The 13,341-nt window shown below is 31.0% G+C and overlaps 1 protein-coding gene across 2 annotated transcripts in view; it reads right to left on the reverse strand.

The window, feature by feature from the left end:
• The window catches only part of LOC125071735 (jmjC domain-containing histone demethylation protein 1), a 29,660-nt gene extending 16,543 nt beyond the window's left edge, over nt 1–13,117 (reverse strand). For both annotated transcript variants that reach the window (XM_047682088.1, XM_047682087.1), the window contains exons 1-2: nt 12,970–13,117; nt 11,506–11,732 (exon numbers count right to left, since the gene is read on the reverse strand). In XM_047682088.1, the coding sequence (XP_047538044.1) occupies nt 11,506–11,732; nt 12,970–13,017 (275 nt within the window). In that variant the 5' untranslated portion in view covers nt 13,018–13,117. The remainder of the gene's footprint in view (nt 1–11,505; nt 11,733–12,969) is intronic.
• Between the last annotated feature and the right edge of the window lie 224 nt (nt 13,118–13,341).

Consider the following 13,341-nt stretch of genomic DNA (forward strand, 5'->3'; position numbering starts at 1 on the left):
AAAACTTCAACCCTTATATACCTAATTAATTACTCAGTGCCTGTTAAAAAAAAACGATATTATTATAAAAAAAAATATTGGCGTACTATAGCAACGCCGTAAGGCCGTAACGTATATGTATACGTATATGTATACGTATATATATATATATATATACGTTACGGCGTTATATCATATATATATATGATATTTATAAATATATGATATTTTTCTAATATCGTTCAGCATTGCTTCACGTTTTGTTTTGTTTCTTTTTTTTCGACAAGTAAGCCGTGAAATTAATAGGAAATGGACATTCTGAAATCCAATCGAGGTTCCCATCATTCGATTTGTTATGAAAAAACATTTGATTGGGATTTGTTGTTTTGATTTGGTTTAGTTGTTGAATTCATGTCGCTAACCTTTGCGTCTGAAGCGTCTGAAAATCGAGGAAATAACCTGTGTTTTCTTACATTTATCTCTAAGGCCATAAGATAAGCTACTTTGATTTATACACGAAATATATCTGTGTAATAAATAAATATAGTCAGAGTTCTTGGGATAGGATTCAGTGTATTTGGAGATCATTTTGCATAGAATATAGAAAATAACAGAAGAGACAATATGCTACCTCTGAACACCGGTATTGATTACACAACAGTTTCGAGTGATGTTCTCGAGCGAGTTTACGTCGCCGGTAGTTTTCGAGTGATGATGTCACCCTGACCGATTTCGGCAACAGTGGTCAATCTCAAGAGACCAACTAACTACACGGGACATATAACAGTGCATAAACACAGGAGCACTCCCTAATCCCTCGCGATCTAAATCAGATGGGACGGCAAATCCGACGCGACCGGAAACAGTTCAGGCGCAGTACCAAGCTTTACATGCTGAGGCACGGGTACACATTTCCAACTTCCAGACTACGAGCTATTACTGAGAAGTTTTCCATAGAAAAACCGTAAAAACTGTACATAAAATATCAATAAGTATTTGACATTTTAGGTGTTGTTTGAGTAGAATTATTTGAGTCTTTACAGATTAAAAGTGCAAGATATCATAAAATCGAAGACAGATTTAATAGTAGGAGCTAAATGGTCAATGATAAGAATAGTCATTTTACGGTTAATACAGTCAGACCTAACGGCGTCATGTCATGTTATAACAATATACATTTTACCAAACAATATATTTCGAATAAAACTTCCATAGATCGCCAAAATTTAAGTGAACAAATAGACAGGTATAGTATCTCTGAAATACTTGATTAAGAAATGATCTACTCTGAACTTAGGGTTACCAGGTATCCGGATAAAGCCAGATACAGTTAGGCTTTAAATTTCATAAAAATCAAGAAGACTGATTCATATCATTTTATTATTGGTACATCAGTATTAAAGAAGACTATTCTAAGATTTAATGAAAATATTGTTACATTTAAAAATAAAGTAATACTACTACATTGCAAAATCCTCAGTAATTTCCGGTCATTTACCCTAACGCCCAGTTAAACTTGCTGGTCTGTCCTGAATCATGAATATTGGGTTTCAAGACTTGGCAGCCCTAACTGAACTGCACGTACAGTCCGACCACACTATTAATTTTCCATTTGAGCACTTAGATACACACACAATATTCAACTACTTATAAAAATGTTGCTGATATTGTAATGAAAATACAAATTTAGTCTGGCTTTTGGATTGATAAATGCTTGAGTTTCTTAGTAGAGATAAATTTCCACAAGTTCGTTTTTCATTCAATTTTTTTTCTAAATGAAGATTCAAAGGTTTTACTTTATTTGTATAATACATACATTAAATATATATATAGAGAATATTCTTATAACTCCCTCGATTGGATTAACCACCAACTTTGAAGTTTTTTAGTTATTAATATTTCTCACAGTACCATTGCTTATGTGCAAAGGTGATCACTTATCACCGTGTAGCGCCTTATTTATTTCCCTTTATTAAACTCCTCTTAAGAGAAGAAAGAGAGGACTCGGCCACCAGATTAATCTGATGGCCGAGTCGCATAATTTTATGATTTAGGTATTGATATTTGTTATAAACCCAAAAAAAATATGCATAAGAACTTAAAATCTATTATCTCTGGATAAAGTATCAAAAGTAATTAGATTTTTTTTAAGTACGACAATTATAATGAAAAAAATTATTGACATAATCATAGTGATTACGTCAATCATTCCAACTTCGAGCTACGTGACATAAAACTACATATAGGGCGGTATCTATCGGCAGGCGGGCATAATTGCATCTCTCTCGGACACGGTAATTCCGGGAAAAGGCTTGATGGCCGAAGCGCTGCGTAGCAGTATATAAAATATCCGGCCTGCATCACCTAATATGATTTGCAACGATTTAGATTTTAAAAGCGAGAAAAACACATTATATGCAATTTTAAAAAGTATATTCCACTAGAAAACATAGGAATTTTACCCGACATTTTTATAATCATAATAAATTGTTCGTATCAAATCATTTTTCGTAGTTAGCGAAAAAATTAATATTTAATATTATAAAATAACTAACCGGTTCATTGAAGAGAAATGTAAGAAGCATTCATAATTGAAATTACATTGCAAATTTAAATCTTAATAGGTAAAAAAAAATTTAGACAAAACCTTATCAGACGGAAGGCTTCAAAGAACGCGAAAAGGCGTCATAACATAAAATAGAGACAAACTGTAGTATTATCCAAGAACTGAAATAAGACTGAGGTCGGTTACTTTTGATGCAGTCTCCCTTAGCGTAAACATCATTGGAGCGGAATCATCAGCTCTATCACTAAGACCAATGAGTATCAGTGATTAAAGTAATTAATGTCATATATTAGCTCAAATTATTTATGAAGATGATTATAGGATAATTTAAATTAAAAAAAAACAACAATGTCATAAAAATCATACGAAATATGGGCGTAAAGATTATTACCAATTACTGAAAAAAATAACTTTTGTTTTATATTTAATATTTTTTAACCATTACACCAAAAGTGTAAATAATATAATTATTTATAATTTTACTTAATAAAACTTCTCCAAAAAGATTTAATTTAAAAATGCAAACATGTCCAAGTCAATCTTTCATCTTTCTAGTCAGCAGTATTACACAACATTTTGCAAGGATGTCTGTTTGAATCTGTAAATGTTTGTAAATGCCATAAGCCGCGTAAAATATTGTCTTACAAAATACGTTAGACAAGTTTATCTTCATATACAAGCTTCTTCAACTGACAAAAAACTATAAAGAGCTAATAATGTAATGCATTATAAATACGAAAGTCTCTCTGTTACTCATTCACTGTCATAACACTGAACCGAATTCGATGAAATTTTGTATGAACCATAAGCGAGAACATAGGCTACATTTTTATGAATAACTCCTGATAACAGATGCGTAAAACGCGAGCGAAGTTGCGGGTGACAACTAGTATAATTATAAATGCGAATATAATTCTGTCTATTACCTCTTCACGCTTAAAGCGCTGAACTAATTTAGATTAAATTTGGTGTAGAGATAGTATGAGTCTCCGGAAAGGATAGGCTACTTCTTTTAATTCACCCCTCGAGGAAGTAAAATGTGTGATATAGGTAAAGTTTTATACATTTCACGAGGGTAAAGCCGCAGGTTCAGTTAGAGTCAATATTCAAAGCTATAGAGATTTGAAATCAATACAAATAATTAGGTAATCAAAGGTCGACCAGAGATCACTAAATTGACTTATACATAAAATTAAAATTATATGAAATGGTTCATACGTTCACGCTCCGATATAAACCAGTAAATAGATAGTAAATAACAACAAAGTAAATTATCTATTATTCTTGTTCATGAATACTATGTAATATTACCGTGATGTAGTGTTACCTAAACAAACATAATTTGACCTGATTTGTGAACAAGTGAATTCGTAACACACGTACAATCGAACACGAGGGATTTGCACGAGTATTAAGGTACAATCACACTGATTGATAAGATCGAGCTTATCAGCTCCGAGTTAAACTAATTTTCGTTAACTTCATATACAACTGAGAATCAATATTATTTAAGAAAATATATTTACATTACAAATGACGATATCAAAATCGCGATTTACGATTTACGACCTTTAAATTTTCAGTAATTACCACATTGTGCTTTTTAAATGCTGTAATTTAAAATTTCTATAATCATGTCCACATTTTCAAACGAGATTAGTTATTTCTTATATTACAAAAGTTTAATGTAATATTACAATAAGAATTTTTATTGTTCGATAATAATGATCAAATTTTTCTAAAGTGACTAAAATGTGTGTGAAATATGCGTCGCAAAGAGTTGAATGTTACAGTATAATAAGATATAAAATACAGTGAGAGTGGAAAGCAAGAAATTATAACAAAGATTTTTTATATTTCACTAACTTACATTTGTTTGGATTGAGTACAAAAAGCATGTATATTGTTGTCCATTCGAACCACAAGAGGACAAAAACCAAATAAACAACATTCGACGTCGAATTGACGCGATATCATTGGCCGAGAGCTTGAATAATCTATGGTATTCATTATGGTTTTGCGAAAAAAATACATTTCAAAACGTCGAAACTGTTATCGGAACTTGAGAAAAAAATTAAAACGGATATATCTAATAGTGTTGTATTATAAATAAAGATATATTAGGCAAGAATTGTTAATAGTGTACAATATAGCTGACCTATTATCAAATAGCTTGATACACATAAATCAATGGTTTTTCTTTATTCCTTCCTCGATTGGAATAGACTATACTTAATTTAGGCTAAAAATGTATATTTGCCACAATAGGGAATAAAAATTTGTAGTAGTAAACCATAACCTTGATCTTGATCAAATGATCCTTGACATTCGGCTAGTATTACTTACACACAATAACAAAGAGCAACTACTCAAAGAAAATGTTTTTTTTTTTCTTAATTCTATTTGTACCTCATGAGCATATTTTATCTGTGAAAGACTTTTTCCCGCGATAAGGTTATAATAAACAAAGAAATGACTTTTAAATCTTGTTACATATTCAGTACTTTAACTCTCGACCTCCTAACAAGAAGTCGACCATAGCGCAGGAATATGTAATTGCTATAAATTATAACTTCGCTAGCGTTTAAAATTTTATTTAAGCTTCCATTATCGTATGAATTAAGGATATTTTGCAAAATTTGTAAAATAGAATCAAATGTGAATGTGCTTTTGTCTTTATTATACTAATAATAATAAATAAAAAAACACAATTACTCGAATGAATAGTGGGTAACTTTGTAGGACAATGTATAATATGATTTTACAAATGCATTCTTAAAAACGTCCAAACTGCTACTGTTCCTGAATTAAAGAGAATGTAAAGGAATGTTCGTAGGCAAAAGGTTATTAAATAATTAGGGAGTTTTCATATTTTTATATGGAACAACTACACCTTGGAAAATAATTTAATCTTGACAATAGGGTTTTGTGCAAGGACGTCTAGGTAGCCCAAAAAGCAATACTTATTATATTGTTGTGTTTGGACAGTTTAGAGGCTTAGAGGGTGATTGAGCCAGTGTAGCCCGCCAACTACAGGCACAAGGGAGATAACGTCTTAGTTTCCAAGTGTCGCATTGACGATGTAAGGAACGGTTAATATTTCTTACAGCGCCAATATCTCCGCCAATGGGAGGTGGTGACCATTACACACAAACAGTTTCTTTCGTCGATAATTATCAGATCTATAATATTTACTTTGACTATCGTATACGACAGGACATCAATAAAAGAAAGTAGCTGTCAAGTGGCACAACTAGCGACACGACATAACTTCGTCCATATAACAACTGTAAGCTACCGTCATTGGCGGCCCAAATTATAATAATCAATCTAAAATAAAATTCAGAAAAAAGTGTGTTAGTAAAATCAATTGATTTTTTTATATTTTTAAAAACACAACTTTATTTTAGTTTAGTCATATCAAAAATCTATCGGACGATATCGACGACGAAAAAGAAAATATTATTTATATACGTTAAATTAAAATATACTTTTCATAATGAAATATTTTCGTTCTTATGTACTAGGATCGCATAACATCAAAGGATATCGAATAAAACTTCGACACATATGTATAGTTCAGCAATGGTGTGACAGTTCAATTTAGTTATTGGCACGCAGATTGAAGATCGATATTTTAATTGGTTCACATCTAAGATCGATTTAAATCTCGAATTATATAAATAGTATTAATTTCGTTAGGATAATATCGTATAGCCCAAGATTGCCTGAAAGAGATAACACAGTTGCTAGTACCGTGCTATATTTTGTTGTAACTGTTTAGTCTTGGTGTACGATAAAGTGAATTATTATTATCATGAACATGTGTTTGCAGAGCGACTTTATAAATGACTACAGCTAAGTTTAGCCTTTGGCATTGTGATAACCATTGCATAAACCATTCCAACTAAGGTATCTAAGATGTTATACGTGCTTTCAATTGCACTGGGTCACTTGTCATTAAAACTGGAACATTACAATACAAGGCATTCACGTGTAGATGTAAAAATATTGGCGAGAGTCGTTACTGAATATTAAAACCGACTTACACATGGGACAATTATACTAAGTTATAAATATTATACGATACATTCCCCATTAATTTTCTGAAACAACTTCGATCGAACCGAACGAAAGGACTTAAGGGCAGCAATGACGTTACAATTTGATTGCGATATAATGAGTTAGTATAATAGTCCCCCTGGTATATTCTTTGATACCACCAATATATTTAAGTAATTTCGAAATAGTTTAATCAATAAACACTTGAAAGTTTTCACGTACCATTTCCCCGGCCGTACCAACTCGACCGTTAATTCCCGTAAACCTACCCACGTCCGAAGCGCAATTTTGCTTTAGCTTATGTTTACTAGGCGTAAACAAAATAAAAACCTGGTATATCGTTGCCGTAACTTATTATTAAAATAAGTGCATTAAAACTTACAACAAGGCTTTTCCCTAGAGTAGAATGTTTCTTTAAATATTTAATAAAACGATAATTCATTTAAAAATATATCGATTAGTAAGTCTTATTATTACTTGATTAATGAAAAGTGTATCTACATCTCAAACCAGAAGTGCTTATAAAAGCCTATTTGAATTGATTATATTATATATTGATTTTATGAAGTAATTTTAAACCCCAAAAAAACCTATCAATTTAATGAAATTGAAATACATAAAACGAACGTATTCATAGCGCTGCATAAAATGTCGAACCCTATGAATTGAATTAACCGGTACACAATAAAATCTCCAATATAAATAGACGCTTTATCTAAAAAAATCAACAGAGCTAGGTATTAACCCTTTCGGACCATCAACACGAATGAAATGTCAAAAGTCGTCATCGATCGAATTGTGTGCTATTACAATTTTGTGTATATAATTCAAGGTCACAAGAACAGATACATTTGGCAAAAAGTAACTAAAACGGTACTGTACTGTACTAAAATGAAAGTAATTTTCAAATAGGTAACTAAAAAGCTATATGAAATCTATCTCTTTAGTAGTACTAAAGAGATTTCGCTTTTTTTTTGCTAATACCAGAAGCAGTACGTTTCGGAGGAGGTTTTAAGTATATATATATATATATTAGCAAAAAAAAACTACTTTTCATTTGTATTATATATATATAAGTGGGCATCGCAGTTTCAACAGTTTTAAATTAGGCTATTGACGTGACAAGCTTGAACTTCATTTAGCTACTTGTATTTTTTTAAGTATACAAAAACATTTTTTTTAGACTAAACAGATTTAATTAATTAATTAAACAATGTTATTTATAGAAACACATTAGATTACATTCAATGTGATTAACAAAAGTTATAGCGTGACCTTTACAGGCGACGGAACGTAAACGATCCGAGCTGTTAAATATTTGTTGGCGTAACTAGAATAAAAATAAAGGTACATCGATGTCATATTTATTACAGAAATGGAACAGGTACTATTGGAATGTGTGAATACCATCTGTCCGTCACATGTCTAAGTCATTGAACTAACATTACATAAATGTAATGACTCTCATTTATTACTAAATATTATTGTTACCAAATAATACTACTTAATATGGCGCCGTGTGTGATCCGTAAATTTCCAGACTGTATAGTAAACAAAAAATCGACTTATATTCTTCTTCAAATGTAATGGTACCAACATTAAAAAAAAACACCCCAGTTAATAGACTGCCCCTTTATTGAAGTCGGTTAAAAATACTGACGCGTGTTTTTAACCAAAAACAATTTTGTACATTATGTCAAAGTCAATATTAATTCGAAAAAGTTCTAATTCTATTTAAAAAAAGAAATAGTTTATTTCGAAACAATAGCGGGAACATGGCTTTAGCGATAGTGAACGAAATCGGGTTCTTGTCCTATCTTATAATCTGACGGAAAGTGAGGGTAAGTTTTATCACCTCGTTCAAAAGTTACGAAAACAGATTAATAGTATCATAGGCAGTGTTATCAATAACATTCCAACATTGATATTACAAGATCTCTTCCGAGTATTTCAACTGTTGAGTGTAGCTATAAATAAATATCAATAAAACCTTTTATTAATTAATATTGTCCTTTTTAGGATTCCGTACCCAAAGGGTGATAACGGGACTCTATTACTAAGATTTCGCTGTCCGTTTGTCTGTCTGTTTGTCACCAGGCTGTATCTGAAGAACCGCAATACAGTTATAATTTTCACAAATTATATATTTCTGTCGCCGCTGTAACAACAAAAAGGGGGCATGCGACAAACGCGACTATCCCTAAGAGATAGACATATACCATCGCGGACTTTCTTAAGGTATATGTTTATTTACGACATCACTTCAGGAATCTCTAAAATTATTAGTGTTTCTCAACTATATTGTGCATGTATCATACATATAAACTTTTCTCTCGAATCATTCTATCTTTTAAAAAAACCTCATCAAAATCCGTTGTGTAATTTTAAAGATCTAAGCAGTAAACATAGGAACAGACAGCGGTAAGCGACTTTATATTATGTAATGATTAACATTTAATATATAACTATAATTATGACTTCAATCCTCATTTTTTTACCTTAACTAAGGTAAATACGTTTTATAAAAGCCAAATCTATGGAGTTTTATTTGGACTTATGTAATTAACAATTAAGCCTAATTTTTTGAATAAATTAACACAAAGGGACTTCTTCAGCTGCTGTTCACGCGAGTGACGTAAAATTCAGAGACCTGTGTTTATCGTAATCAAACAAAATAAAAAAGAAAACGAAAGTCACCTTCGTAGTCAACATTCTTTGAAAGAACTTGTGCTTTCACTATTATTTCAAATATAAACAAGTGAATACCGTTCGTAAAGATAACAATAAACATCGTGATTCATTTTACTATTTACATTAATAATAATCGATAATAGACTATATTAAAAAAAAAAATATATATAATAATATTTTAACAAAAGAATTATAAGTTAAATGAAAACACCCAATCTTTGAATATTTTAAATGTCACATTAATCAAAAGGATGGTTTACACGTGAAATAATTAAACGGCTATTCCAACTTCGTCACACAACATGCAAATTTATTATATTAAAATCACTTCCTTTTCGTTTTTTTTTTCTTTTTTACTCGGTGAACTGTCATTGTCAAATGTAAATGTCAAAAATAGGTATAATTATAATGACATTAATCGAAGGTTGATAAACTTGAGCCATTTATATATTAACAAATATAAATAAAATAATATTTATTATAAGTAGCAATGTATTGCACAATCGCACCACGAACTGAAATGCGAGCACAATCGTAATATAATGTACGCTTCTTTAGGCGTACGTGATCAGAAATGAATCACTTTGTCATACACAGATAATACATGCACAGTAAGCATATTGAAATGTTTCCTGTTTTATCTTAAACGGTAAATCTAGATCAATATTTTTGGATTCGTGAGCAATATTCTTTTGTCTGTCTATAATTATTGAATGTTTATTACGTATTGCACAATAAGATATAATTCTTGATAGTGAGTACCTAAGTCTACGGTCGAGTTTTAATGTAAGCTAAGTTTAATTTAATTATATTTTTGAATTTAATTTATTTATTATGTTTGAATATAATTTCAATAGTTATATTTTTAAGAAAATATTTTTGTGTTTGCAGTGATAACCATTTTTGTTATTTTAGGTTTACTACATATTATTTACAGATACTATTTTCGGTAGGACCATTCCTAACCTGACTTTTAGGTTTAATCACACCAAAACTGACTATTTAAAACTTAAATAATTTTACAGTGTTTTTGTAATATATATAATAAAATTGTGCTATGAAATTTAATTTATTAAACGACAATTAATCATATTTTTCTACTTTCTAATTGTATACGCATATTGCGGTATTTATTATTTTTAACCAAACAACATTTACCATCCTTGATATTCAAATTCACGGGTTCATATATAAAGTACGGCTGATGTTTAACTTTTTGTCTATAACATCATCTCTTCAGCTTAAAAATACGCAAATTAATGTATGGACAGTATACTACATGTTTTGAGATGAAGAAAATTTAAAAATCGAATGTTGCTATCATTCGGTACATTACGCAATAATAACAAACAACTTCCACAATCCAATATTGCATTCAATTAAGTAGCCGAAGTTCCGAGTATGTAAAAAGTTTTTATTTCATTTGAATCGAGTTTCCACTTTCGATTATTCGCGTCTAGTGGTGTCTTGTAAATACATCGAATCGCTTGAAACTTAAATGATAAGCAATAAAACAGCTAAGCACTAATCATTTCACGATATGCATATAAAAACAATTTTACATAACGAATAAAAACTAGGACAAGTGTGTATTATCAATAATTTAAGCTATAAATTGTAATTAAATCGTTCATATAATATTTTTTTATGATTTATATAGTATCACTACCTACATCTTTATAATAAAATTATATGCCTAAGCATTACTAGTTTTGTAGTGAGGAATTTTTAATTTTGAATATAATTTTCAAAACCATATTGATATGTCAACAAGATCTTGACAATGACAGTAATTGTCACTATGACAAAAACACATTAAAAAAAAACGAAATATTGTTATTTCCAATTTTTTTTTTATATAATTTTAATAGCAATCTATAGTAAATGTTAATAAATTGTAATAGAATATTACGATATTTATCACTCTTATATGGCAGTGTAGACTGTAGAGACAAAATTGAATGTACAAACTTTTACCAGCTTAAAACAAAAAAGTTATACAGTTATCAGTGATATTTCAGGAAATAAATTTAATTTGATGTATTTATTATATCTTATTCTTAGGTTGGTCTATTTTATAGCTAAGTCCACATAGATTTTAGTATAAGGTCTTTCCACATACATAAATTTTTATACTATGGAAAATACCTAAAAACATGAGTATAAAAATTTTTAATATATCGGGTAAAAATTTACAAATTATTTACCTTAGCCCCAGTCCAATTTTCTCCTTAAACAGCAATGGAGTAGTAAAACCATTTTTTTGTAGGTAAGACACTGTGAGGTCTGTGCCATGCATCTCAACAACGGCACCAGTGTGTTCAAACCGCGGACTCTCCAGCTTGTCGGCCAGAGAAAATCCTCGACCACCCTCTGCTTCATCGTCACCGAGAGCCCATTCATCTGAGTAGAGTTTCCGCTGCTTACGTTCACGCTGTTAAAAATATTATATTTTAATATGCAAAATAACATGCTTATACAATATATCAAGAAAACGCATTTTGGACAGATACTCTCATCTAGTTTGGTTTTTTATACTCAACTTCCGAATAAAAACAAACAATACTTAATGGACAGTTTATATAATTTATGTAACCTTACATCTCTAAAGTACTCTTATCCCAGTAATTATCATTTTATACAATATTTGAATACATAAAAACCTTTGAATGAAATTCTCATGGATTTTTTATTCAGATTCATCTTCAGGTAATTTAAAAAACTTCATACATTTTTATATCAAAATGGTTTAATTATTTCGAATAATACTTCTAGAGTGATTGAAAGTAATCTTAAAATTAGTTTTGTAAGTGTTACAGTGTAACACAAATTTATTTTTTTGTGTTGTCAAAATGGCTCTACATATAATTATGTAGACAACACAAAAATAAAAAATACTCTATTTATTAAGTAGGTTATTTTATAAGCCATTTCAAGGCTAATGAATAATAATGTAAATATGAAATAAGCTAAATAAAGCTGAAAAGTATTCGATCGCCTAACAATAAAACTTTTCTGTTGTCGTACTCTAGTTTACAATTTTTAAACAAAGAAATCAGTCATATGGAGAATGTGTAGCCCTAGAATATTTTCATTGTAAGCAAATAAAACAATGTTTTGGACATTCGCCTCGTCGTCGGCCTTTAATTGTTCGACACAAGATTATTTAAGTAATAAACTAGATTACGTGCCGACTCGACGTGTGGTCGTAGTTCGTACCGCGCACGCCCCTGGCCGCCTGTCCTCCGCCAGCCCGCGGGAGGGTTACGCCTTCGTCCCTACCAGATGCCCACTAGGTATGCTACGATAACGACGTCGTTGCCGTGCGCAATTTACTTGTCGTTCATTGTCAACACCGCTACATCGCAATACTGCGATCACCAAAACTATTATAGATTTTGACACCTTCTCGCATGCGCGAATGAATACGGCCGCCGCGTTTTAAACTTGCTCGCGGCGTGATCGCACAAAAAATCAAGTCCGATGACCCTCATTTATTATCACCATTTACGAAATATTTGTAAAAATACTTTTTCTAACACACTCCCATAACTTACATAAATCGATACACGATGCAGCGATGCACCATTTCATGTTTACGTGATCCCAGATAAAGCCACCATGGCGTCACCCGGGTCTAAATACGTAAAATTCTAACAATAAACACTCACCAGTTGCCTTGGAACTTGTTTTTTGTTATTCGGCAGTGTTTCCGACATGTTTCTATTAGTCAGAAACACTGCACCACAAGATTTGCACTATTTTACGTAAATATTTTACACGGAGCACGAGAAAAAGTAACGCAATCCACCATTTGCAACAGTCGACACTGCTGCCAACAATGCGATCAGCAATCACTCTGGCAATGTACTGAAGGTTGGTATTACGTTAAATGCCCTATTGGTTTATTTATGAAACACAAGAGCGGGAGTTTTTAAAAGATCGCAAACGAAATATTTTCTTTATAGTAGAACTCTGTGTTTAATAAAATGTGAACGTAAAATCGGTAATTCTATCTTAATTATCGTTAAAGTATATCATAT

The sequence above is a fragment of the Vanessa atalanta genome, chromosome 20, assembly GCF_905147765.1.
Source record: "Vanessa atalanta chromosome 20, ilVanAtal1.2, whole genome shotgun sequence".
NCBI lineage: Eukaryota > Metazoa > Arthropoda > Insecta > Lepidoptera > Nymphalidae > Vanessa > Vanessa atalanta.